The following is a 21,302-nucleotide window of genomic DNA, read 5'->3' as shown; positions in this document are numbered from 1 at the left end:
TATTTTTAAAGTTTAATTTGAATTTGTTAGAGATAAATATGATCTTTTAATAATTTAAATGTAAATTTATGTTGTATAACCCTAAAGCAAATCAAGAGAAATGAGGGAAACAAATGTTTCTACCCTTAACCAAATATATTGATATAGAGATAATAATAATAATATAATAAAAAAAGATAAATATTAATTTACATGTACCAATTGATATTTATCAATTTGTGTCTAAATTCTTAGAAGTGTATCTAAATAAAATATATTGAAAGGTTTAAATTGAATTAATTTGTAGGATTTAAATTGATTATTATTTTAGAATTTAGAGGGATGAAGTTTAAGATTTAAAAGAATAGATATGCACAAAGTTAGAGGGTGTAAATGGAAATTCTCGTTAAAATAAAATAGGCATTTGCCAGATCTCGCACGCCAAAAAACAAAAAGGAAAAAGCCCTAAAAGCTTAGAGTAAAAAACCACAAAATCAAGCCTAGGCCGCCGCTGCATACACTCCATCGGTGAGATTTCGAGTCCAAACTCTGCTAAACCCTTCGCCGCCGGTTCCTTCCCTTAAATCTCTTTTGTTTTTACTTTAATCTGCTTTTTTTTTCCCACAAGATTAAGAATTGCTACATGTTTTTTTTGTTGCACTTTTTCATCTACAGTTTTTATCAATATGAGTTCCCATCTATTATACGTTCGACTATTGTGTAGTGATTGCTGATTCTCGTTTTCTTGCTTCTGTATTTGTCTTTACTTTCTACGGAGAGATTTTTGCCGTTATCTAATGTTGGAATTTGACGGAAATTTAAAATTTGTTTTGAGTTTGATAGGGTTTTGTATCTTAAACATGAAGCGGATTGCTTGTTCTTGCGAGTTGTGAGCGAACGAGAGAGATAGATTTTGAGTCTATGTTAGGATTTTTTTCGTGAATATTGATGATACTCGAATATTTGGACATTGGGGATAAATTCAGTCTGAAATTATTGAAGCAAAGAAGATGAAGGATTTTGGCTGCATCAGATCGTTTTAAAAATATCTCTACATTGTTTGCTCTATTGTAAACTATGGATTTGATAAATTATGTGAAAAGGCATTAGTCGTTTTCTAACAAGCTATGAGAATAGTGATTGCCAAACCAAATATAGGAAGCAATAGTAGATTGTTCAGAATTGCCTTATTATTGCCATTCAACTCTGTCATTAAATCTTTGTTTCTCTTTCTTTCAATGACAAGTACCTAATATCTATTACCTACTCCATACAGCCGGGCAGCAGCCAAGCAGGTAATAAACTAAAGAATTTGAGAGTGCTTTTCTCAACACTTGGATTTCATAAGAGTAGCCTTGTTTCTCCAACTACTTGCCCAAATTGCACACCAGTTGGGTCTGTTTATTTTCCATGTCTGTAGTAACTACGCTTCCCATGACGTTCCATGTTTGAATCTTTTTGGAGTGTTTTACTCCAAGATAACCTATAGGAGTCTTCATGGTTGGCTTCCAATGGCTAATTAATATCTGATTGAAGTTTAAGAGGAACTACTAGGCAATGATGATTTACTTTTCCATTGAAGTTTAATCTAATTTGGCAACATTTTACTTCTTATACTTTAAGCATTAGACTCATTTCATTCTTCTAATGCAAATGTCTTGTTTCCGTTTCAAAGAAAAATGTAATCTGACGACAGCATATGAATTTTGCTACTAATTATCTGACAATGTAATCTCTAGAAGTTGGTCTGAAGATTACTGTTTTAGCTTTCTGGTTCAGAACTATTCTCCTGTCACACATTTGAACTTGGACAAATGTTTTTCTCTTTTTTTGTTTTTCCTCCAGTTGTTTTATCTTTTCGAAAAGATGAATTGAATGATTATCTGTGTTTTTGTTGGGAGTTCTCTTCACCTACTTTTTTTAAGCCTGATCTGTGGTAGATGCTGAAAGGACTTCTTTACCCTGCTTTCGTCGTTAATCATGTCTTTAATTTCCAGGTTTTTCTCCAATTCATTTAAGAAATGGAATCCCAGATCAAACACGCTGTGGTGGTAAAAGTTATGGGGCGAACTGGATCAAGAGGGCAGGTGACTCAAGTGAGAGTCAAGTTTCTTGACGATCAGAATCGTTACATCATGAGGAATGTCAAGGGACCTGTGAGGGAAGGTGACATTCTTACCCTTCTGGAGTCTGAGAGAGAAGCCAGGAGGTTGCGTTGATGATAGTAATTATCCTTCTCAACATGCACTCTTAAGAATAGAATGATGGCTGTTATCAATTTTCCCTCTTATGAAAAATCTGATTTTGGATACTGTTATTTTGTTTCGTAACTTCGATTCTAAGATAGAATGTTTGAACCGGACGGATAGTTTATTTGGATTGTCAAACTATTTTTGTTCTGATAAAGAGTTTCTGTGAAAAAGGTTTTTCTTTTCTTTTAAAATGTTGAATATGTGTGTTTTTGGTTATGTAATTTTATAAATGTGCTTTTCTTTTTTCTTTTTGGATTTTAGGTTTATAAGAAATGATTTGTTTGGTCCTTAGTTTTCAAAATGCTCTGATGCTTCAGTTTCTAAAAATAGGTTTAGAAGGTCAGCATAAAACTAGTTTGATATGTAAAGTTTTAAAAAACAACTTAATTATGAAAGTTTAATTAAACAAAAAGTTGTGCATGAGCATTTGTTATTTTGATTTGAAGATTTGATTGTCTTTCTTATTTTTAATTTTAATTCAAACTAAAATATTTTTAGGTTATAAAAATGTTATTTTAGAGCTAGTGAAAATGTACGATCAATTTTCTTGAGTTCAAACTTTAATTGAAAAATGGGTTAAATTATAAAAGTTGTTTCTAACTTCGTATTTGGTGAAAAATATCCATAAAATTTCAAAAGTTTCATAGATAGATTGTTTTGCAGAGTTTCATATACTGGTAATTGACATAATTCTACAAATTAAATAAACCAAAAACCAAATAGAATTCATCTTAATATTTAACCAAGTACAAAGTTAGATATGGTATAACATTATTTTTTTATCCTTATTTTTTTATTTAATAAAATGAATAAAAAAATCATACTATATACGAAAATACCCATTGCATATCATGATGCAAAACTGAATTGAATGTATCGTCAGAAATGTATATGTAAAAAAAGAGAAATGCCTTAGTTGAAAAATACAAAAGGAATCGCGCACAAAAATTAATTACAATACATATCATATTAGTTGCATTGATAATAATTAAATGATAAGAATTTAGAAACTTTATATTTTGTCTTAAAATTAAAGAAATTTAGTAGTGAAATATATCTTCAACATTACCACATTTGTGAAATATGATTATCTACTAAGTTATAGCTTGAAATCTTTTTCGCACGAGTGAAATCAAGTTGGGTTGGGTTGAGTTGAGAGACATTTTCAACCCAATCCATATTTTCGGGTTATTTGGATTGAGTTAGTCGTTGGATTGTGTATATAATTTTTAATTTTTTTTTCCATCTTCTAGTTTCTAAGACTATAAAAGTTTGAAATCATTACATTTAAATTTCAAACAAATTTCAAACATACATCATTCAAATTTTATCTTTAATTTGTTTTTTATTAAAATAATATTTATTTATATATTATATTAATTTGAGTTGGGTTGGGTTGAACCAAAATTTTTAACCCTCCAACCCAAGACCCGACCCAACCCAACCCGAAAAAATCAAATTTTTTTAACCTAACCCAATCCAACCCATATTTTAACTTAACCCAACCAAACTCTTATAATATGAGTTGGGTAGTTCGGGTTATTCAGGTTCGACCCATATTTGTACACCCCTAGTTGGAGCCCCAAGCTTGATAGGACACTCCAATCTTAAAATCCAAACAACGGGTTGATTCTTTGTTATAATAATAAGTGAGAAAGGGTAGAAAAATAATTAAACATACAAAATTGAGTAAAAATTAATATTAAGAGGGAAAATTTAGTTAATTGGTTAGTAATTGTGGATGTAACCACAATTTTAAGTATACATAGTTTTGTTTGCTTACATCACTCTCGTAATCAAGGGATAAAAAGGAAAGAGTTTGTGATAAAGTGTAATCTAATGGAGAAAAATAAAGTTGGAGGGGTCATTTTTGTCCATTTTTCAAATATACCTCGACGAATTTTGGTTGCATTTCTCTATAGACGCATATCTGAGCAACACAAAACTAAAGTTTCGCTCGTTATAGGACTTGACCAAACATCTCACCACACCAGCTGACGACCAGCAACACCTGTGTGAAATTACCATCCTGCTAGGGATATTCTTTATTTCGAGTGAAGGGCCGGTAAGTGTGTGTATATATATTTTTTACAATTACCCATAGGCATTTTTAGGGTATTTTTTATTTTTATATATATATATAGAAAAATGAAAAGGCAATTTGGACTTTTCACATCCCCTAAAGAAAACTAGTTTTTGGCAATTTCCACTCTTTCTTCATTCGTGAATCAGTCTCATCTCTCTCACCTCATTTAGGGCTCCAGATCTTTCCTTTTTGCCAATTTCTCCATAAACTTCATCGCTTCACCTCTAATTACATCGGTATGTCTCTCTATCTTTGATTTTTTAGCTGTTGGTTGTTTCTATCTTTCGATTCAAATGGAATCTCATGTTTATTAGCTTTTGACGTCTGGTAGAATCGCTGGAATCTCATTCATGGTTTTGTTATTGTGATGCCACTTGTGTGTGTTTAGTCATATAGCCTTTTAGATTTTAGGTTTTTTTTTTTTTTTTTTTTTCCCATTTTTGTCTTAAGTTAGCCGCTCGCACTCACAGCCCTTTCCTCTCGTCTCTCGTTTGGTTCTCCCTACATCTATACATTTGACATTTATTTTTATTTTTATTTAAATTTCAGATCTCTACTTTCTCACATTTCAGAAATCGATTTCTTGCGTGTGATTCTGTGAGGTATGTAAAATTGTCAATTCTTTGGTGGCTGTTTTTGTTCTTTATCCTATGTTGGTAGCTGTGTTGATTCTTTTAAAACAAATTTATTAAAATTGTATTGACTCTAGTTTAAATCGAAAGATATAAATTTATTAAATCAAAACCCTACTCTGCAAAATCGTTATCCGCCGCTTTTTTCCCTCTAATCTCTGTAGTTTGCATTTTAATCTGTTTTTACCACGATTCTGTGCAGTGCAAGGAGATTAAGAATTGCTATATGTTCTTCTTTTCCCTTTTGTGATCTGTTATCAATATGAGTTCCTGAGTATTTTATTTTTTTATTATTGTTTGGTTATTACATGTAGATGTAATGATTTTCGATTCTTGTTTTCTGGCTTTTGTATTTATGCTTTCTACGGAGAGCTTATTACTGTTATCAATGTTGGAATTTGATTGAGAGATTTTTAATCAGTAATGTTTTGAATTATAAACTTGAAGCGTACTGCTTCTTGTTGCGGGTTATGAGAAAGATATTTTGAGCTATATAAGGTTTTATCATGCATATGAGCTCGAATATTTGGAAGTTGGTGCTAATTCAGTGTGAAATTATTGATGAAAAGAGGGAATTCGAACTTTGGACTCGGAAGTAGTTACTTAGAAAGCTTTGGAAAGGATTGCAAAGCATTATGCGGCTAGGATTTTGCCTGCATCCAACTGATTTAAAATGTCTAGACTGCTTGTAGAATGAAGAAGAAACCTTAAGTCATGATATTGTAAACTATGAACTTGATCAACTTCGGTAAAGTATATGAATAAAAGCAACACACCAAGAAGATATGAGAACTATGAAATGGGGAAAATCCTAAAGCCTTAGAGCTAATAGGATCTTGCATAATGACTTCAAGTTTACCAATTGGTTTTGATGGTGCACACCAAGTAGAAGCCGTAATTTAGCTTCTCGGAATTTCCTTATTAGCATTCAACACTTCGCCATTAAATCTTTGCTTTTCTTTGAAGGAAAAGCTATTTAGAGCTACTCCATACAGCTATCCCAGCAGCCTAGCAAAGTAGTGAACCAAAGAATTTGATAACACTTTTCTCAACACTTGGATTTTATAAGAGTAGTGGGAAATCAAGCAACCCTAGAGTTTCCAACTACTTATCCAAAGTGCATGACCGTAAACTGCTGCTTATTTGAACCTTTTGGGAATTTCGTTCTCCAAGATGGCCTATAGGAGTTCTCATGGTTTGTCTGAGATGGCTAGTAAGGATTTGCGAGAAAAGGCAGCTCTTTCCAAACTTTTAGCAATATATATCCAAATTAACCAAATTGTTTAATCCTAAATTTTAGAATGCGGAGGGTATTTTTGAAATTATTTCATCTTCTCCTTCTTCTTTCCAACTCTATTAGGGCTGCAAATCCTGAAACCCTAAACAGGGACGGACTTGTAGGGGCTTTGCCGTCGGTGAGTCTTCGGATTAGGAGACAAATTCAGCTTCTGGATAACGATTTTTGTAGGCTGTAAAGACAAACCAAGAGTGCTGCCGCTCCTCTCCCTCCCGTACAATTCACCACTGTGGCTCCCTCATTAGCCGTTGCACCACTGCCGCCGGTGTTTTTTCTGGAGTGATATTGCGGAAGATTTCTATGGAAGAGGCGAATGAAATTTTGAAGAATAAAAGAATTGAAGGTATCAGTTGGCTTTGTTCACTATCTGAATCAGAACTTGACCTGCTGATTAGCATTAAAATGCTAGTTCTCCAACGTGCAAAAGCAGTTGGTCATGAAAATTTAGCTGAGAAATTTGATTTGAAGATGCAACGGGCTATTGGGTTTGTTTTGATGGAACATCTTAAAGGAGAACTTAGGACATCGGATGTTTCGGATCTGTCCCAATCTGCCTTAAATGCGTGCAACTTGTTAGATAGCAATCTTGAGAAAATTTTGTCAATTGATGAGATAATGGCGAGTATCTGCTCGGACAGAAGGAAGAAACCAGGAAAAAGGCCACAGGAAAAGGTTGATTCGAGATACAAGAAGAACGACAAGTTGTGAATTAGAAAATACTAGAAGTTCATCTGATTCATGGAAGTTGTCTTTGCAAACATGTTGGCATCATGCAGCTTTCCACATTGCAAGACTTGGCAGGAATCATTCCAACAGCCATGGTCCTCACAAACATTTTTGTTAGTTATAAATATAATAGTTCAGGAAGCGAAAGGAACATATATTAATGGTTTGAGCTATATCTTATTGAGCCATATCAGATGATAGGGAAAATTTTGTAGTTCCACCCCTATTCATTTATATATGTTAAATTACATTTGAGAATTTGTTAAATTACAAGTTTAGTCTTTATTCTTCTATATCCAAATTAAATACATCATTGTCTGATTTTTTTTGTGAAAGGATATCATTGCCTATTAGTTTACTAACATTAACCAGATAAATTCCCTGATATATCCAGACTTTTTGCAGGACACACAAACACTTCAACTCGAAATTTAAAAAAAAAAGGTGTAATTTGAACCTTTTACAATTCTTATTGCTGAACCTGTTGCTGTGTTTGAAACTTCACCTGGTCCTGAAAACCTGTATGAAAGATAAATAGAAACCACACACTGCCGCTTATTTCTTCCCCACGGGTGCATATAACAATGTTAAATTTACATGCTCATGTACTTTTAAGAGTATTAGATGTCAATAGATGCATATATATATTTAAAAATTCATATCTTCAACTTGTTTGTGTCCTACTTTTCTGTTGTAGTTTGTGTTTGTGGTCCTCGTCGTCTTTGTGCATGTGTCTGTCTGTGTTCAAGTCCACATTGGTTTAGTATGGGTGCAGTTTGACGTAATTTTATGTGTAGTATGGTTCAATTGATTTGGGAACATATTAGTTCATTGCAGTTAGAAGATGGCAGCCAAATACATAGTAGGTTCTTTACTTGGAGCATGTGGAGTTGCATATATTTGTGACCATCTTATTTCTGACAAGAAAATATTTGGAGGTAACTATCGGCCTGGTCTCACAGTTTCTTTGATCTGCTACCGTTGCTTGGCTTTGCCATTTCTTTGTTGTACCTCCATTTCTCTAATTTCTTAATGTCTCTTTCTTTTCAATGGATTTCTTTCTTGTTCAGGAACAACTCCAAGTACTGTTTCAAACAGCGAGTGGTTGGAAGAAACTGACAAAAAATTCCAAGCATGGCCTCGTACAGCCGGTCCACCTGTAGTCATGAACCCCATCAGTCGCCAAAATTTCATCGTCAAAACCCGCCCTGAATCTTAAATGTTACTTGGGTTGTCAACTTTTACATTCGGTTCTGTTTTTGGAAATACTTCCTAGTCATTAAGCAGTTCTAATCTGCTTTATATTTTGAGCGGAGAAACTTAATGATTTCTTGTTTGTTTGTTGTGATAGGCACATTCTTATTTCCTGTTTAAGTTGCATCATTGGCTTCTTATGTTGATGGTGTCAGGACGTTGATTCTAAATAAATCAGTGAAAAAAGAAACTTCCTCTCGTGTCTCTTTTAGACAATGTAGAATGATCATTGTTCTTATTTTTACTTTGATTTATGAGATTTGAATGTCTGGTCCAATTCTTTGTAACTGGACAATCACTAATAAAACTTGTTTCCTTTAGAATTGCTGCTCCTTTGGTTCGCTAATGTCCTTTTGCTCAACACCCAATTTGCTTGGAAACTCTCACATGGGGATCAACTTTCTTCCACAGGCTTGTTTATTCTTAACAGAAATTAAGGGTTTGTTTGGCTCCCTACGGAATGACTTTGTAGTGAAATGTAATCTAAAGTTCATATTTGATTTGAGCATATTTTAGACTCATTTGTAAATTCAACTCATTTCGTTTTTATCTTTTTTGTTTATTAGTTCCTTACCTCTCAATTGGGTTTTCTTAACCTCAATTTTTAATAAATCTCTTTTAAGTTTGAAATTTTAGATTTAGACAGAAAATAATATGTAATCATTCTGGTTTCTTTTTCTGATGATTCCATGTGTGTTATATTTTTAATAATTCTAAAATACACTTCAAAATCAATTTAAATTTTATACTTTTCAAGCTTAATTTTCAAATAATAAAAAATTTGGTTGTTTTCAATGATTAAAAACTTATTTTAGGGTGATTTCAAAAACAATAAAAATGACCTTTAACTTATTTATCATTACTTCCTCTTTACGTAAGTATCAAGTTGGAAAACAAAATTCTATTTTTGTGTATATTTTTCTTTTAAAAAGATTGTTCGATTGTTGACTTATCAAAACAACCATCTTTGGATAACTTTTAAAAATCGATAGTGTTAAAGATTTAAAGCTTAGTTTAGTAAAAGTAAATTATCTGTAGGAATAGATGAGAGGGAGTCTCGTTGTATTTTATTTGGAGTTTCTTTCTTTAGAGTTGCTCATTTGGTCATTTGGTCTTTTGTATGTTCGTTGTATTTTTTTTCTTTCATCTTCTACTCAAAGAAAATTATAAAGAATTATATGATCTACATTCCTTTTCAACCTTACTTCACTGCACATGTAAGTCTCTAAAATCTCATTAGAGCAACTCACATTCGTATTCAAACTCAAAGAAGAGATTACACATCAACCATTATGTAAATATACTTTCTTTTGTCACAAATCTGGTTGGTTGATGATATCAGAAAACAACCACCCGACTATACAACTATGTATGGACACTCATTTCCACCTTCACTAAAACAATTGCTTTAGTGAATTACTCAAATTCAATCTCCATCTCAATCGTTTTTTCCCATCTAGCATGGCGTTTCCTCAAAAAAAATCCACATGGAAAACTCGGGCAAGTTGCAGAGCCGATCAATTTTGCTTAATCTCCGAAAGCATTTCCACCACCTTCTTCATTTTTGGCCTTTTGGCTGGTATGCTGTCAGTGCAGAGCAATGCAATCTTGAGAGCCGCAAGCATCTCCTTCCTCCATCCGAACGACACCGTGCTCAGCCGGGAATCGAGTATCTGTTCAGGTGTTTCACCCCTCGATGGAGCAGTATGCACCCATTTCACCAAGTCTACTCCTTCACCAAACTCCTCATCAACTGGCAGTCTGGTAGTGAGGATCTCAAGCAAGATGACACCGTAGCTATAGACGTTTCCCGGGGCTGTAACTTGCATTGTATAAGCATATTCTGAGCCGAAAGCAAACAGTTAGAATTCAAAATAATAAGGAGAGAAAAAAATCATAAACTCATAAGAGAAACTATGGAGATTCAAGCAAGTACCTGGTGGAATGTAGCCAAATGAACCTGCAACAGCACTAATACTTGCAGTTCCTCTTGATGGATCTAAAAGTTTTGAGATCTCAACTTCTCCAACCAAAGGTTTGAAGTTGGCATCTAAAAAAACATTAGATGATGAAATATCAAGATGGATTATGGCCACATGATGAAGAAAAGCAAGCCCTTCTGCTGCTCCAATGGCAATGGAAAATCTCGTGGGCCAATCAGGATCATATTCAGGTTGTTTTGTGGATTCATGAAGAAGCTGAGCCAATGTTCCATTGGTTAAGTAATTGTGAAGCAACAGAGCCACATCCTCATATATTACATATCCAATGAGTTGCAAAAGATTAGCATGGTTCAATTTGCCAAGCCTTTCAAGTTCTCTAATCATCTTGCTTTGATGATGAATAATAGTTTTGTCCATGGATTTTAATCTCTTAACTGATATGATCATACCCGAAGGCATGATCGCCTTATAAACAGTACTAAAAGTCCCAAAGATGAGCTTGTTTGAATCCTTCAAAGTTGCTTTAACGACTGCGTCGAGATCGATTTCCTGTTGGAGATTATCGTCGAAGACATTTCCTGCTATTATCGGTGGTTGGTCATTGATAGTTTCATCATCTGCGGTCCCTGAAGATTTTGCTGCTTTTTCCTGCTTTTCCTTCATCACAAAAAGTAGGACAACTATAGTAACCGATACAAAAACTGCCAGACCGGAACCGATGACAGCCAGTATGATCTTGTATGAGACCTTGTGATGGTAATCTTGATTGTATGGACCAATTGAATTCTTACACGTAATGCTGAGTGGCGCCCCGCAAAGGCCTTCGTTCCCCAGAAAACTAGAATTTGCACTTTTCTGGAATGGAACAAAGAAAGGAATTGAACCTGTAAGCAGATTATTTGAAAAATTCACCTCTATCAAGCTTAACATGCCCTTGAGCTCAGAAGGGATATCGCCCGAGAGATGATTGTTTGATAAATCTAAAGTAACCAGTTTATCAAGTCTTCCCAACTCAGGAGGCACTGGTCCATTTAGATGATTGAAGCTCAAGTTCAAAGCTATCTGTAAGTTCTTAATACGACCAATCTCAGAAGGGATGCTTCCAGTTAGATAGTTACTACCAAGTCGCAGGTCAAGAAGCTTTGTACATTTTCCAATCTCATTAGGTATCTCTCCTTTGATTGAATTCTGTTCCAAAAGTAAGTACTGCAATCTTGATATATTGCATATATCTGAGGGAATAGTACCATTAAATCTATTGCTGCTTAAATCAAGCTTGTTGAGATTCTTGCATTCGAGCATTGATCCCGGAATGTCACCATACAGACTATTACCAGAAAGAATAAGCTCCTGCAGATTCATGAGCTCTCCAAGTTCAGGAGGAATCATCCCAGTGAATCCGTTCGAGGCTAGATTCAGCAGGGTAAGATTAGAGCACCTCGAAAACTGAGACGCTATATCGCCTGAAAGGTGATTGTTATCCACTTCAAAGTAAGCAAGGCTAGTAACATTTCCAATGGCCGGAGGAATTACACCAACAAGATTATTGTTACCGATTCGAACGCTAGTAAGCCTTTGGCAGTTCCCAATCTCTTCAGGAAGATTGCCAGTCAATCTGTTTTGTGTAAGAACCAAAATCTCAAGCTTCCCCGAAGCGAAAATGCTTCTAGGAATCGAGCCTTCAAGCCTGTTCGTATGCAGATTCAATACTTGGAGCGCAGAAACTGAACCAAGATTATCCGGAATCATACCATCAAAGTTATTCTCATAGGCTGTAAAGAGTCTTAGATGACTCAAATTTCCAACCCAACTTGGAATTGAACCATTTAACCTGTTGCTAGAAATTTGAAAATCTTGCAACTTCTCTAAGCCTTGAAGTTCATCTGGAATTTCTCCCACCAACAAATTATTGGAGAGGTTCAATGATTTGAGGTTCTTGAGATCACCAAACTGAGGCGGAATCGAACCATCAAACTTGTTCGAAGACAAATCAAGGAATTCGAGCTCCGGTAACTTTGCAAAACTCAACGGAATCTCGCCGTGGAAGTCATTGTAGGATAGGTCAAGCCACTTCAAAGCTTTGAGCTCAGAAATCATAGTTAAATTAGCTCTAAGAGAACGACCAGAAAGATCAAGAGTTTCAACCATGGAGTGATTCAAACCACAATGAACACCTTTCCAAGAGCAGTACTCAGAGATGCTAGAGCTCCACCCAGGAACTTGAAGCTCTTCTCTAATGGTGGACATAGTGATTTGATCATCAAGCTGAGCTCCCAAGAACTGGGAATTTGAAAGAAGCCCAACAACAAGGAAAATGGAGAGAGAACAAAAACACAAAAAGGCCATAAAGATGGAAATATTTCACAAAAACAGAAAACCCTTTTGATTTTGAAGCAGCCAGACCAGATCTTCCTCTATGAAAAACACATTTCATGGCAAAAACCCATTGTAGACCAAATGAAAGCAAAGCCCAAGCAACAAAACCTCCCAGTTTCACACCACATTAACTAACCACTTAAATAAGCAGAGGAATTTCTAACAAAACCCATGAAAGGGGGAAGCAGAGTAGTCCCAAGAACATTCCAGACAAGAAAACATAAAAACCCCTTAAAATGTCAGAAGAGGCGAAAGCAAAAAAAAAAGAAAAAAAAAGAAAAAAAAAGAAAAAAAACTGAAAGAAATGAAGGAAAAAGTGGTAAAACCCAGAAAGGCAAACAAAGAAGAAAGAAGAAAAAGAGCACTAAAAGAAAACCTGAAGTAGCAATGAAGGAGGAAACATTGAATCGCAGACGAAAAAGGAGAAGAAAAGGAGATTAGTAGAGAGAAATGGTAAGAGGGGTTTCCCCCATTTGAGTGAAAGTGTAGTGTTGTGAAGGGAAAAACAGATTTGTGGGTCTGAGAGAGAGAGAGAGAGAGAGAGAGAGAGTTAGTAGTCACGAGAAATGGAGAGGGAGAGTGAATGAAAGAAGATGAAATTGGGTATTGGGGTTTGGTTATTTGGAAAAAAGAAAAAGGAAAAGGGAAGAAAAAGCAGTAAGTAAGGAAGTAAGGAAGTAAGTAAGTGGTGCAGAAAAACAGAGAGAGAGGGTGATGGTGTAATGTTGTAATGTTGTAATGTTGTAATGTATGTATCATGGGACAACATGCTTTATTGGTATATTATTTCACTATCCAGGTTCTGTCTTTTGGATTTTCTCAACTATAATTTCCCCATTTTTCTATTTAGATTTTGGGAATGAATCATTATGATGCAACTTATTTTATATTTATTATATATACAATCCTTCTTCACTTCATTTGCTTTTAATACCAATAAGTTTAATTCATTGGATAGATATTCAAAATCTCATGTTTAATGCAAATTATATGGCTTCCAAAATCTGAAATCATATACTTCAAATGTTTACCAAATTAGTATCTTCCACTAATCTATTAATGTACTTTAAAAAGAAAAGAAATGATAAAAAAGAGGGTCCTACCCAATTTGTACTCACATGATGTGTAATCAATATTTTGGTCAACAAAATACCTTCCACTCCATTTCATTTAACCAAAAATGTTACCTATAGTTTAAACAAGATCTTAATCTTTGTTTTTTTTTTTACACCACTACGGCTTTCTTATGAAAATGAGGGTCTCAACCTTTAGAAACTAATGATATTGTTTTCGTTTTGGCAAAATATTAAAATATTACAATCTTACGTCGAAAGGGTTTAGGAAAATTATAAGATTTAAAACACTATTAGGTGAGTCTCCATGAGTTTGATTTTTCAAGCCTTAAATTTTTATTTGCATTCTTTAGTTTAGAAATAAGAAAAATGTTTATAACATTCCTTACTTTACTTCTATCTCCAAATTTAATTTCTTCCTTCTTTATCCATATTCTACCGATAGGTTAAAAAACTAAGTTAAAATTTAAAAATAAAAAAAAAGCTTTAAAAAAGAAAATTATAAAAAAATAGCAAATTTGACAAAATATTTAAAATAATACAATCTTACTGTGGAAGGGTTTACGGTTTTTTTTTTTTGTTGCTATTTTTGCAAACGCCTCTAATATTTATAACATATAGTAAAATTTTCAGCCATGATATGCTTCTATCAGTTACATTGATAGATAATGATAGAAGTCTATCATTGATAGAATCTAAAATTTTGCTATAGTTTGTAAATATTTTAATTTATTTTGCTATTTTAAAAAATATCCTTTAAAAAAGTTGTTTCTTTTTTAAATTGTGGCTAAAAATTTAATCGTTGTCTTTAAGAAATATGCAAATAGTGGTATGATAATGGTTATCCATGAAGGCCGTCTTTTGACGTTTACAAATTTACAATAAAAAAAACTTTGAATTTGTGGATATTTCATCTTTAAATTCTTTTAAAAAAGTTTCAATTATATTGATTCTTATTAAGTTTGGATTCTAACGAGACTCAACTGTTAACTAAAATTAATAAGCAGTTTTCCTATCTCTATCTCTATCTATATTATAAATATAGACGAGACTACCAGAGATAGAATCTTTATCTACCTGTTTTATTTTCATCATTTAAAAAATTGTCAAAAATGGTCAAAAATAGAAAAAAAATAAGTTGTATTAAATAAGTCAATTTTTATATTTTATTTTGGAAAAGCTCCTGCATTTATGATAAAGGCCTATTTTTTCCATCTCTTGATGAGACACAATCGTTTGAATGCATATGTCTTTTAAGTCTTTTTAGCTATTTACTAATAGGATGTTATTGTTGAAATGTGTGTTTAAATGTAATAGATACAATTGATAATGATAACAGTGGTTGTTTGAAAAAAGTTAGTAATATAATGAACTATCAAATGACATCCGTTTACATGTGAAAAAAAGATAACTATTCACTCCACTATTTAGAGATAAATAAAGTTAGAGAATGTGAAAAAAAGTTAGAGAAAAAGATGAGTTATATTTATGATAATAGAAATGGTCTAAAATGGCTTGTTTTAGGTTTAGTATTTTAAAAACAACACACATTTTAAATAATTGTTATGGTATTTTTCTCAAGTTATGTTGCCCGAATTGGAGCGTGAGATTTCTTATTTAGTTGGTGTGCCTCAAATGCATCCTTGGCTTAGCTGAATATGAATATAGTGAAATCCATCACAAGATTCTTACTTTTTCGCTTGTGACGAAAAATGCCCCCAATTCCATAAGTATTATTATATTACTTGTTGAACAATTTCAAGTTATTTTCTTTCCTTTCTTGTTCACAACCACATTTCATATTTTTCCAAAATACCTTACTTTTCTTTAGAAACTACGTTTTTCTTGTATTTTCATACTAATTAGGCCAACAATTTTTTCTTTTGTTTCTTCTTACGTAATCTCGATGCTAAGTTAAAGATATCGATTGAGTTTATTTATATTTATCCTCGAGGTTAGTGTAGATTTCAAATCTCGACCGAGTATGTAATGATTTTGATCGCGAGGTTTTGGTTGTTTTATTAATTTTCTTACCTACTTGCAAGATGTCTCGTGTATTTGTTGGTTTTGGTGGTGAATGAAAAAGAATATGTTGGAGGTCAAATGAAAATGGTGAATGTCAACATTAGTATAAATTTTGAGGATTTTTTAGGTGGAATTTAAAGAATTAGTGGGATAAATTTAGTTGAGTACGGTTTGATTCTAAGATGTTTGTACAATGTGAAACCTTATATACATACTTTTTTTTTTATTATTATTAATAATTAAGAAGAGCTTAAAATTTTTTTAAATCGATGATGATGTGTCTAAAGTTACAATTTTGGTTTCTAAGGTATCAATACCAACTTGTCAATCTAGGAGTACTTCAACATCATTTCCTATTTAAATGGCCTAAAAAAACATTAATCTATTCCTCTTTAAATGGCCTAAAAACATTAATCTATCATACCTTAGTGCATGTGAGACCCTGATCGCATCCTAAACTATGCGATAAGATTTCATGCAGCAAGAGTGAGTTATGCGATGAAACTGGATGCACGAAAAAGATGGTGATTGGAAAATCTGCAACTTGCGCTTTTTGTTTTAATTACACGATGCAAAGGAACTAATCGATGGACTGGAGGGTGAGGTGAGCTTTCTTCACTTGGAAGTAATGATGTCATTCTGATGTAAGAAAGTCGACGATTAATATGACTTTACCGTCCAATTGAATTTAGGATAAGGAAATGACAGTTACACGTGGGGTTTTGACATTGGGTAGCTAAATCTCACTGTAGGACATAAGTAATCATTTCAGTATGGAAAGTCTCACTGAAGAGACTTATAAATAGATGAAGTTCGACAATTGTTTAAGCTGTTTTTACCTTGTGTTCACTTAAGAAAGAATTGAAAGAATTTCAAGATTTTCAGAGATTTATCGTGAGCTTGAGTTCGACAAGGAATTAAAGGAAGTGCAAGGAGATTCTTGGCTAAGGAACTGGGTGAAGAAGCTAATTGATTGTGAGTGGTTCTTAAAATATTTTTGAACCAAAAGGAATTCTTGTGCTTCTAAACCTTATATATATTCACACATTTCTATTGAATTCTTCAATTATATGATTTCCCTTATGATCTCAAATCTTTAAAATAAACTTGATTTAATAAATGATTTAGATTTGAAATGAACTATAATGATAAAATGAGATGATCTTTTGTACCTCATACGATGAGATTCCTCACACCTGTGTGTTGATCTTGTCACACCCCTCTTCACGCGACTTAACTTTGCTATGTGGCATGCAACCCAACTTGAGCAGCCTTGACGCGTCAAGTGGAACGCCAGAACGCTCAACTTAAAATTTTTAAAAATCTTGGCTTTATCACCTAGTTCACTTTATCTCCTTTAATTACTAAACAATAAGAATAATAGAATGCATCGGAAATAACAAAACATCTTCTTTATTAACTCATTTTCATGCGTTCTACGACATAGTTTACATGCTCCTTAAGTACATTAACTATAACAATAATTCTAGCCACCTAATTTTATCATACACATATATATATTTTTTTAAAAAAATAATATCAGTAATAATGACTAAACTTATTTATTTGTTTGTTTATAAAATGGTAAGAAAATTAGTAATAACATAATATCATATCATATTTCATTTTATCATTTTAAGAAATAAAATTAAATCAATTTATTTTAAAAAAATCTTTTAATATCACATTTATCTTATTTGTACTATTTTAGAAAAAAAGAAATGAATTTGTTTTAAATATATCACTTTTGACTTACTTATATCATTTTAGGAAAAAAAATTAATTTTAAATAAAAAATATTTTAATTTCAATTTGATTTATTAATTTATTTTTCACAAAATCTCAAAATATCTCATTTAATTTATTTTAGGAAAATGAAATTTTATTTTATTAACCTAATATCCAATTTTTATTTTATTCTTATTATTATTTTCCTAATTTGTGGTACACCCTAGGTCTTTAAACGACGACACAACTGTGTTTAGTCTTGAATGTCATCATTACAACACCCAAGTTCAAGAAATTGTCATTGTGGAAGTGGATTGACATCCTTCTCTTTTTAGTTGTTTGTTCGTAAGAAGATAGCCTAATTGGCTCAACTGCTCATTGGTATATGTAGTTGGATATCTCCCAAGTGCACAAGTAATGAAACAGTACAATGACATTTATTAGTTTGGCCTCATACCATTTAAATCTTCAGTGTTTAGAAAAGGAAGCATTAACCACTTTTAAGAAATGTGCTTAAAAATGTAAAAAACCAGTTGAGCAAAAGCAACCTCCTTTGACTGAGTAAGGAAATCTCACCAATGTTATGAATGCTCCATACTGTAGTAAAATACCTCATACATTATGATAATGAAGTTTAAAGGAGAAGGGATTACAAATGATGCAGAAGTAGAAGTTAGCATTATCAAAAGTATGATCCCACTAAATAAAAAGATGAAGTGCATGAGATCAACTCAGGGTAGAGCATTATCAGACTTGTGTCACTACCATTATTTAAACAAGTGAACTATGAAGAGAAAAAAATAAAGCAAAGAAATGACAACGAGGCACTTGTCCCTATCACATCTTTAGTAGTGTAATTCCATATGGTGAGTTAGGTTTCTTCATGCTTGCAAAATTTGGACCATCACAATTAGAAATAAGGAAATGCTTAAGATCGATAGAAAAATGGAAGGTTATTTTCTATTGGCTACCCTCAAGATCAAGAAAAGACCTTTGTAATAGGGGCATCTTTTAATCTTTTGTTGAATTGGATGACATCTTCATAACCATATGTATCCTTTTTTTCCACAATAAAAATGGACTGTTGGCTTCTATTTTTGTTCAAGTATATTCATTTTTATTGTCGTGAAAAAAAATTATATCAATGAAAACTTCATAAATGAAATCAACATGAAGGTTTGATTTCACTTTTTCATCTCTTAACCATAAGGAGAAGAATTAAAATATGTTATGCCTCGAGATGTTGGAATAGAGAACAAGAGGATTGTTCAACCAGAAAGCCAAAATATTTAATTTGGAAGTGACTATGTTACAAGATATCTGATAATCTTCGTCGTTGTTGCTCATAAAATGGATTAAATCAAAGATCATTTAAAGGCAGTCTCCTCTTATTTAATATATAATGTGAAATTTCCTTTCTATGTCAAAGTTCAAGTATCATCCATCTGAGTAAAACTACATTGCAAAGCACATGATGTTTGTCATTGTTATTTGCAGGAGAGAGCCAATTTTGAAGAAGATTTCCTGGTTTTAGAGACTATAAGAGCCTTTAAAGTTCATCATTTATGAAGAGTTTAAAGTCTAAGGAAGGACTTTAAGATCAAGATCTAATATGTATAATCACTGTCTTTTATCGACCTACTAACATAGGTCGCAAGGACTAGAGATGGTGTTTTATTTGGTAAATGATCACTCTAAGGAGAATTTCAAGGCAATTTAGCAGCCAAATTACATTCCAACTTCATGATACCTAATTAACCGTTTTTGTGAAAAATAAACCACCTATTTTGTATGCTTTGACTCGTTTACTTCTTTTGAAAAGAATCTAGAGAATGTTTGAAAAAAAGTAAACTATTAAAATAAGCATGACTTAGTAAGCATATACATGCATACAAGCATTCATGAATGACATTTATCAATTTAATTTTAGTTGTGATGACGTTTGTTTTATCCCTAGTTTCCAGCTTATTTATTCTTGTCATGAGGTGCTTATTTTAGCCCGACCCTTAACACCATGTTGCTGTGGTGGCGCTTGTTTTATCTCTTGTCTCCAGCTTATTTATTCTTTTGTCATGAGGCGCTTGTTTTATCTCTGATCCTTGACACCGTATTGCTGCGGTGACGCTTGTTTCATCCCTCGTCTCTAGCTTATTTATTCTTTTGTCATGAAGCACTTGTTTTATCCCTGGCCCTTGACACCGTATTGCTGCAGTGACACTTGTTTTATCCCTAATCTCCAACTTATTTATTCTTTTGTCATGAGGCGCTTGTTCTATCCATGGCCCTAAACACCATATTGTTGCGGTGACACTTGTTTTATCTCTGGCCTCCAGCTTATTTATCATTTGTCGCGTGACACTTGTTTTATCTATAGTCCTTGACGTTGGCAATTTATCTAAAGTATTTTAGTTTGATGAGTTAGTGACTACACCTTTGTCCACCTTCTAATTCTACAAGGATGCACGAAGGAGGCATGCTGTAGCCACCTAATTTTATCATACACATATATATATATTTTTTTAAAAAAATAATATTAGTAATAATGGCTAAACTTAATTATTTAATTTTTTAAAAAAGGTAAAAAAATTAATAATAACATAATATCTTATAATATTTCATTTATATCATTTTAGGACATAAAATTAAATAATTTTATTTTAAAAATATTTTAATATCAATTTGATTTATTAATTTATTTTTCACAAAATCTCATTTAATTTATTTTAGGAAAATGAAAATTAATTTGATTAACATAATATCCTATTTTGATTTTATTCTTATTATTTTTTTCTAATTTGTGGTACACCCCGGTTCTATAAATAGAGACCTTTTGTCATTTGAAAAAGGGGAGAAGAAAATTACTTAGAGAAAAAAATTCATCATAGAGTTTGTACAAAGAAAAGTTTTAGAGCGAATCTATGTGAAAAAAAAATCTCCGAAAGGTGAGTTTTTCTTATTATTTAGATTACCTTATTGTCTTTACTCTTTTTTCCTCTTTACTTTATCTTAAGCAAATCAAATCTCATGTTGAAATAAACTTATTTAGAGGTTGAATTTGGTAGAGATTTAATCTCAAGGATCCGCACCTCATATAATAAGTAATTTATTTGGGATTCAAATCCTTATTTTTTTTCGTTTTTTCTCCTTTTAAAAGATAGAGAAAAAGAAACCATCAAAATGCCTATTCTTCAAAACACCTTTCTTAAAATATGCTCTTATAGTCAAATGCCTATTTTTCTAAAAACAACCCTTCTATTCCAGACTCAAGCCAAGATTTATGTCCTAAAACTCGTAGATTGTAAATATAATCTATCGACCGTTGTTAATAAAGTGTGATTATTGTAATAATTATTATGGATTATATTATTAGTATTGTCTTAATAACCCAAATTCAATAAACTAAGATCCTAAGCTGTTTAATGAGTCTTGAACAGTATGTAGAGACATACATAGATCAATGTTCGAGATCAACTTAAAGGGTCTATAGTATAGGGATAAGGCTGGGTACTTTATCCTGTTAACACTATGGATACGACTCACTTTGTATTTGATACAAATATAATGATCCAACCACTAGATGTAATTTTGTTAACTAGTTAGGTTTCTATTTCATTAGGATGACCTAGGTAACTTAGTCTTAATTCTGAGTGTATATTATGGACTTTTGTTCGCAAGGGATTGTCCTTTGATTTGTACTGGTGAGAGTGGTCAGATCATCGACTCAATAAACTTATCATTTTGGGGACAAGATTGAGTGAGGAGCTTGGAGCATAATTGCAGAAGATGAAATTCACTCATTTTCTACTTTAGGGTAATTAGTAGATGAGTGTTTTCTGAAGTGATGTCTCAACTACCTTCTTTATGGCACGAGAGGTTTTTTGTTTATTGGTTGGACCATAAACATGTTGTTCATTAGAGGAGCACTAATATT

General features: G+C 32.6%; 4 protein-coding genes across 11 annotated transcripts; 3 read left to right on the top strand and 1 right to left on the bottom strand.

The window, feature by feature from the left end:
* Positions 1 to 345: 345 nt before the first annotated feature.
* On the top strand, positions 346 to 2,422 carry LOC101212501 (40S ribosomal protein S28-1). 5 transcript variants are annotated; one of them, XR_004216026.1, is made up of 3 exons: positions 348 to 549; positions 1,256 to 1,274; positions 1,977 to 2,422. XR_004216026.1 is itself a non-coding variant. In XM_011655128.2 (2 exons), the coding sequence occupies exon 2, from the start codon at positions 2,001 to 2,003 to the stop codon at positions 2,196 to 2,198; it is 198 nt and encodes a 65-aa protein (XP_011653430.1). In that variant the 5' UTR covers positions 1,256 to 1,274; positions 1,977 to 2,000; the 3' UTR covers positions 2,199 to 2,422. The 5 variants fall into 5 exon arrangements, 1 of the variants encoding a protein (XP_011653430.1); XR_004216024.1 differs by having other exon boundaries at positions 350 to 507; XR_004216023.1 differs by lacking the exon at positions 1,256 to 1,274 and having other exon boundaries at positions 346 to 507.
* A 1,972-nt stretch (positions 2,423 to 4,394) lies between these two features.
* Positions 4,395 to 8,546, top strand: LOC101213065. 4 transcript variants are annotated; one of them, XM_011655126.2, is made up of 4 exons: positions 4,395 to 4,553; positions 4,867 to 4,919; positions 7,810 to 7,910; positions 8,043 to 8,546. In XM_011655126.2, exons 3-4 carry the CDS (start codon positions 7,817 to 7,819, stop codon positions 8,189 to 8,191), a joined length of 243 nt encoding a protein of 80 aa, XP_011653428.1. In that variant the 5' UTR covers positions 4,395 to 4,553; positions 4,867 to 4,919; positions 7,810 to 7,816; the 3' UTR covers positions 8,192 to 8,546. The 4 variants fall into 4 exon arrangements, with proteins under 4 accessions (XP_011653428.1, XP_004149394.1, XP_011653429.1 ...); XM_004149346.3 differs by having other exon boundaries at positions 7,800 to 7,910; XM_011655127.2 differs by lacking the exon at positions 4,867 to 4,919 and having other exon boundaries at positions 4,412 to 4,553.
* Positions 4,929 to 7,293, top strand: LOC105435221. The gene has a single exon (XM_011655125.2). The coding sequence runs from the start codon at positions 6,547 to 6,549 to the stop codon at positions 6,952 to 6,954; it is 408 nt and encodes a 135-aa protein (XP_011653427.1). The 5' UTR covers positions 4,929 to 6,546; the 3' UTR covers positions 6,955 to 7,293.
* Positions 8,547 to 9,390: 844 nt separating the features above from the next.
* On the bottom strand, positions 9,391 to 13,230 carry LOC101215786 (leucine-rich repeat receptor-like tyrosine-protein kinase PXC3). Its single transcript, XM_004149356.3, has 2 exons — positions 10,163 to 13,230; positions 9,391 to 10,069 (listed from the first exon to the last, which is right to left on the bottom strand). Exons 1-2 carry the CDS (start codon positions 12,513 to 12,515, stop codon positions 9,744 to 9,746), a joined length of 2,679 nt encoding a protein of 892 aa, XP_004149404.1. The 5' UTR covers positions 12,516 to 13,230; the 3' UTR covers positions 9,391 to 9,743.
* Between the last annotated feature and the right edge of the window lie 8,072 nt (positions 13,231 to 21,302).

The sequence above is a fragment of the Cucumis sativus genome, chromosome 4 (assembly GCF_000004075.3).
Source record: "Cucumis sativus cultivar 9930 chromosome 4, Cucumber_9930_V3, whole genome shotgun sequence".
Lineage (NCBI taxonomy): Eukaryota > Viridiplantae > Streptophyta > Magnoliopsida > Cucurbitales > Cucurbitaceae > Cucumis > Cucumis sativus.
Note: the sequence above shows the minus strand (reverse complement) of the source record. Positions and strands in the feature narration are given on the sequence as shown.